Genomic DNA, 5,288 nt, shown 5'->3' on the forward strand with positions numbered 1-5,288 from the left:
GTGGAGCTGCCCTTCAACAGATGCTGCTGCCCTGTTTTTATGGAATTGTAGGTTTTCAAATTTCCACTCAATTCATGAACAATGAAGCTCTTTCTCAGTTGAATACACTCGGGGGGGGGGGGGGGGGTTTGCTATAAAAGCCTTACTTGGTCAAATTGCTCCCGATTGCCGTGCCATTGGTATGTGAATGTTAGTCCTGATGGGCAGGTGGCAGCTTGCATGGCAGCCTCTGCCATCAGTGTGTGAATGTGTGTGAATGGGTGAATGTTATAGTGCTTTGAGTGGTCAGAAGAGTAGAAAAGCGCTATATAAATGCATAAACCAACTTTGAATAGATATTGCTGAGTCATTTTGCTGATTTAATGACTTTACGAATCTATTGCCACATTAATGTCCTGGCCGCTGTTGAGCATCGTCTCACTCTTAGACTTCTCATACCGGGTCCTAGAGCTTAATCGCTGCCCACAGATGCGATTTGTTCAACAGTTGAAATAGAGTTGAATGAAACGAAACAAAATGACAATTCAGTTTGATTATTCGGTCAGACTTTTTGTCCATGTTGATTTAAAAGTTGAGATTGAAAGATCAATCAGAATCCCCATAACAGCTACTAGAGCTAATTAGAGCTTTCATGTACTAAGGCTTATGCTGTTTACTCTGATTACACCATAAACACAATATATAGGTATGTGGTCCTCTCCTGTCTCATCATGACAACGCCCTCGTGCACAAAGCCAGTTTCCTAAAGAAATGGTTTCCCAGTTTGGTCTGGAAGAACTTAACTGGTCTGAACAGAGTCTTGACCTCGACCACATCCGACACCTTCAGGATAAACTGGAACTCTGACTGTGAGTCAGACCTGATCACCCAGCATCAGTGTTTACCCTCACTAATGTTCGAGTGACTGAATGGGAGTAAATCCCTGCAAACTGGTTCAGCATCTGGTGGAAAGCATGAAAGCAGAAGAGTGGAGGCTGTAGAGCAGCACATGAACATGGCTTTGACATGTTCAACCATCACATGGGTTCAGTGTTCAGGTGTCCTAATACCTTTGGCCATGTGGTGTATTTGTCTGGCTAGAAAATGAAAGGCATTACTTTCCACAAGATCCCTGAACTTGTATGTTTGTGTATCAAGCGTGTTCTTCTGCCTCAAAGGGTTTCCCTCCTCCCACTATCAGCTCTGCTCGCTCTCCAATCTGTGATTATGATACTGAACAAACAGTTTGCATGTCTCTCACCCGTCAGAGGCCCGATTGGGCGACATAAAAACATGCTCATGTACGCAGGCTACACCCAAACAGGGAAGTGCGCATGACCGTACTTTTGCCCATCCTTAAGTGGTTGAAGTAAAAGTATAAAGCGGATCAGTTAGCAGATTAGCACTGGAGAAGTTCTGTTAGTGCAAATACAACAAGCTGCTTTCTGCAGCAGCTTCAGAGAACATCACGTGTGTTGAGGCTGTTGTTCGTAGGATTACTGATATGTTACTGATAATGATAGTGTGCAGTTGAGTATCTCACTGTGTCACTGTCAGTCAGTGCTTCAGTGTAGAAAGAGGCGTTGAGGAGATAAAAGCAGGAAGTGTGTGTAGAGGGGATGAGCAGACAAGGCAGTGGAGCTCGAGTGTTTTCAGAGTTCAACAGAGGAAGAGGGGGCTCAACCTGGACCTGCTGGACAGACACACTCACTGGACCAGGACTTTCAGGGGCCATGACCATCGGAGATCGTTGCTTGGTCTGATGGCAGCTATCTGATGTCTTCCATTATGAATGTTTCCTTGCTGCTGCTGCCTGGCTTCCAGCTGCTCCTAATTTTTAGTGTAGGAGCCAAGATACAAAAAGCAGTGGTTTCACCGGAGGACCGTGGCACTCGCCTCCGAGGCCTCTGGAAGCTGCACATGAGGGACGTCCTGCTGAAAGGAAAAGGTAAGCCAACACTCAGGAAACTCTTTTGCTTTGCCCCCAAAATGGAAACCAGAGGTTCTTTTGGACGACAGGGTGGAGAACAGAAGGTCGGTGGTTCGATCCCCGGCTCTGCTAGTTGCATGTCGATGTGTCCTTGGGCAAGACACTTAACCACAAAGATTGCTCGCGTAGCTGTGCCTACGGTGTGTGAATAATTTGTTAGTCCTGATGAGCAGGCGGCACCTTCCATGGTAGCTTTGAGTGGTCGGAAGACTAGAAAACAACTGGTAGTCCATTTACCATTTGACCATTTGATTTAAAAGGCATTTATCCCAAATGTTTAGTTGCTTTTCTTTGTTTCAAGTTTCAAGTTTCCAAAACGCCGTGTCAGGAAAATCACAGGTTTAATGACTAACCTTCGTGGTGTCTCTGCTCTGCTATTGTTCTCTGTCACAGAAGATGTTGAATATGTTACAACGTATTACTTACACCTGGGCTTTTCCAGCTAAAACTATTGAAAATGTGTGCTGAAAAGAAAGTTCTATTGCTCACTGAAACATTTATGATAGCAAGTTATTCAGCATTATATCTTTCTTTTGCCTTGTAATGTGTTTTAATCAGCGTTAATCTGCAGCTTGTAGCCCTGTGTAGAACAGGGGGTTGTGGTGCACCTGGCCTCTTGTGTTGCAACAACAAACACGGAAATATTCAACCGCTAAAACAAAATGAATTTGGAGAGATAATTGTGGCAAAACCTTTTTCTCTGTTCTTACGTCATAAACACGGAGAGAAAACTATTAAATCAGACTTAGAAAATGGATCGCCAGAATTTGTATATTTGTATACTGCCATACATATTCCTCTGTCACCACTCAGCAAGGACAGACTGTGAAAACAAAGACAACTACATCTAAAGACAATGCAAATTTGGAAGATAATCTCTCGATTTGATTTGACTACTGAAGCCTCATAGTAGCTTGGCTGGACTTCATATTCTGTGGATTTGCACAGAACCAGGACTCCCTCCTAAGCCGGTCTGAACAAGAGGAATGATGACAATAACACCTTTAGAATTAAGATATATATATATATATATATATATATATATATATATATATATTAAAGAGAATGAATTAGTTGTTGTTTTTTCCTTCTTGATGAAATGATCCAGTAGACCGACTAGTTGTAAAAGTGTCATGGATTCCAAACAATCATTCATCTCTTTGTAATGCAGCTTCTAATCCTCATCCAATCAGAGAAGGGCTCAAACAGCAGCTGCTCTACTGCCGTGTTGGGATTGGCTACCATCTCCAGGTTCTGCCCAGCGGCTCTGTTGGAGGTGTCCACGAACCCACTGAGCATTGTGAGTACAGTCCTACTACAGGACTCCTTCACCATGCCAAGGACTTTTTAAAACCTGCATTGTTTACATTCTGTATATTCATTCGTTTGCAGTCTTCTTGAAGTTTTTTATTTGCGATATGGCCAATATTTTAGACCCAGTTCTTATGTGAAAATGCATCCACGCCTTTAGACATGGCTTTACCTGCATTTCTTCATCTCCTCGAGGTTGGCTGAACGTGTTTGCTATGAAAACTGGAGTGGTGGGAATGAGAGGAGTGAAGAGTGGCTTGTACCTCTGTATGAGTGGAGAAGGACTGGCCTATGGAACGGTATGGAGCCCACTGCACAGCTCACACCAGTAACACACAGCACTCTCTCAGATCTGAGTGAACAGTGTTACAGTAAGGATGACTTTATGACAGAGCTTCCTAACTGAACAAGAAGTACCGGGTTGCATAATGGAACCAAAACACAATCGGATAATATTAAATGTCTTCCTGACTTTTCTTTTCCAGGAGCAATTTTCTGATGACTGCCTGTTGAAGGAGAACCTGGAGGAGAATCACTACACCACCTACTCCTCTCTGTCTCACCCAGGCATCTATCTGGCTCTGTCCAACAAGGGAGAGCTCAGGAAGGGCAACAGTGTGGGCCGCCACCAGTCCTGCACCCACTTTCTACCTCGGAGGACATCGTGATCAAGCTCCACAATTTAGGCCCAATTAGGAATTCAAGCAACAGATAGAAATGGCCTCCAGACTGCAACATGGATGAACTGAAACTAGCACCACATTCAAGAGACATTATTGGTGGGATTCTTTGGAGCACCACTTGCTGTATGTAAGGACAGTGAAGCGAGCTCAAGAGCTATGTGGCACCCATCCACTCATCCTGCCACCACACAAAAGACCTGACACAGTCTGAGGGTCACTCAACAAACAATGGCTGCTTATGGTGCAATGCTTATGGTGTTGGCATGGACTCTACTATTGAACACTGAGAAAAAATACAATAATATGCACATGTCTAACCCTAAACAGTAGCTGTTGGGATATATAATATATAGTATTCTTTGCTGATATTTTCAAAACTGCACAAGCATGGTAAATAACTGAAACCATTCAAGCTTATTTGTTTCTGTCCTCTAAGCTGCACTGATCAATATTTTTTTATATGAGCAAATGTTAAATGAGCAAGTGTAATGTTAAAGGTTATTGTCACAGTGATGAACCCACAGAGAACTATCACCACATTCCCCTGCTTTCTGCACAGCTCTTTAGCCTCTTAACGCTTCTTTCTGGGCGGTTTCCAGCTAAATAACTCTGATCTCATCAGCAGCGTTTCCATTGTACAGGAGCTGCTCAGCATCAACAGCAGACAGAAAGAGTTAGCAGCTAGCTGGTGAACTGAGTGGAGCATTCAGCAGCTAAAGAGACCGATGATACACTGTTCACACTAAATAGTTTGTAGTGAGAATAAGAATTGGCTGTATGTTAGTATTGATGGATGAATAGATACAGAGTTACGTTTGATCGTTGTGAAAAAGAAAATGTCTTTAAAATGTAAAAACTAATATATTCCTTATTAATCATATTTATTATGTTTGTGTAGTTGTATTTATTTTTGTTTCAGAATGCAGTACCAACCCGTTCTCACTCCCAACTCATCAAATACTTACGGTTGGTCAATGCCCCTCTGCATCGGAACACATGCGTCGATGGGTCGAACAAACACAGAACTGTCATCCGGTAAACGCTTCTGTCCTTAAAGAGCTTTGAGTGGTCAGAAAAATACAGACGCGATTCCTTTTACCATTTTGTCCAGTGAGTTGTTACGTGATGTGAGTCACATGAGTTGTTGGTTCATGTCATGACCTAAGTCTCTTGTAAGTAGCTATTTTCCTAAACCTAACTACGTGGTTTTGTTGACTAAACCAAACTTCATGTGAAGACAGTTGTTTATTTTGTAAGGGCACTATGCATGTAACAAGCATATTGTGACTGGGCAGCAACCTCCAGTTCGTGAAAGTGAAGTGTCT

The 5,288-nt window shown here is 42.9% G+C and overlaps 1 protein-coding gene across 1 annotated transcript; it reads left to right on the forward strand.

The window, feature by feature from the left end:
* The first annotated feature begins 1,701 nt into the window (after positions 1-1,701).
* On the forward strand, positions 1,702-4,807 carry LOC116395815 (fibroblast growth factor 4A-like). The gene is made up of 4 exons (XM_031869963.1): positions 1,702-1,927; positions 3,141-3,269; positions 3,476-3,579; positions 3,766-4,807. Exons 1-4 carry the CDS (start codon positions 1,756-1,758, stop codon positions 3,946-3,948), a joined length of 588 nt encoding a protein of 195 aa, XP_031725823.1. The 5' UTR covers positions 1,702-1,755; the 3' UTR covers positions 3,949-4,807.
* The last annotated feature ends 481 nt before the right edge of the window (positions 4,808-5,288 follow it).

This window comes from Anarrhichthys ocellatus, unplaced genomic scaffold (genome assembly GCF_004355925.1).
Source record: "Anarrhichthys ocellatus isolate YVR2014 unplaced genomic scaffold, GSC_Weel_1.0 scaffold50, whole genome shotgun sequence".
In the NCBI taxonomy this organism is placed as follows: Eukaryota; Metazoa; Chordata; class Actinopteri; order Perciformes; family Anarhichadidae; genus Anarrhichthys; species Anarrhichthys ocellatus.

What these genes read in the sequence shown, in the direction of transcription:
- LOC116395815 (XM_031869963.1), top strand. Translation starts at nt 1,756, where the DNA reads ATGTCTTCCATTATGAATGTTTCCTTGCTGCTGCTGCCTGGCTTCCAG. An exon ending in CCACGAACCCACTGAGCATT is followed by an intron (nt 3,270 to 3,475) that starts GTGAGTACAGTC and finishes CATCTCCTCGAG; the next exon opens with GTTGGCTGAACGTGTTTGCT. An exon ending in AAGGACTGGCCTATGGAACG is followed by an intron (nt 3,580 to 3,765) that starts GTATGGAGCCCA and finishes TTTCTTTTCCAG; the next exon opens with GAGCAATTTTCTGATGACTG.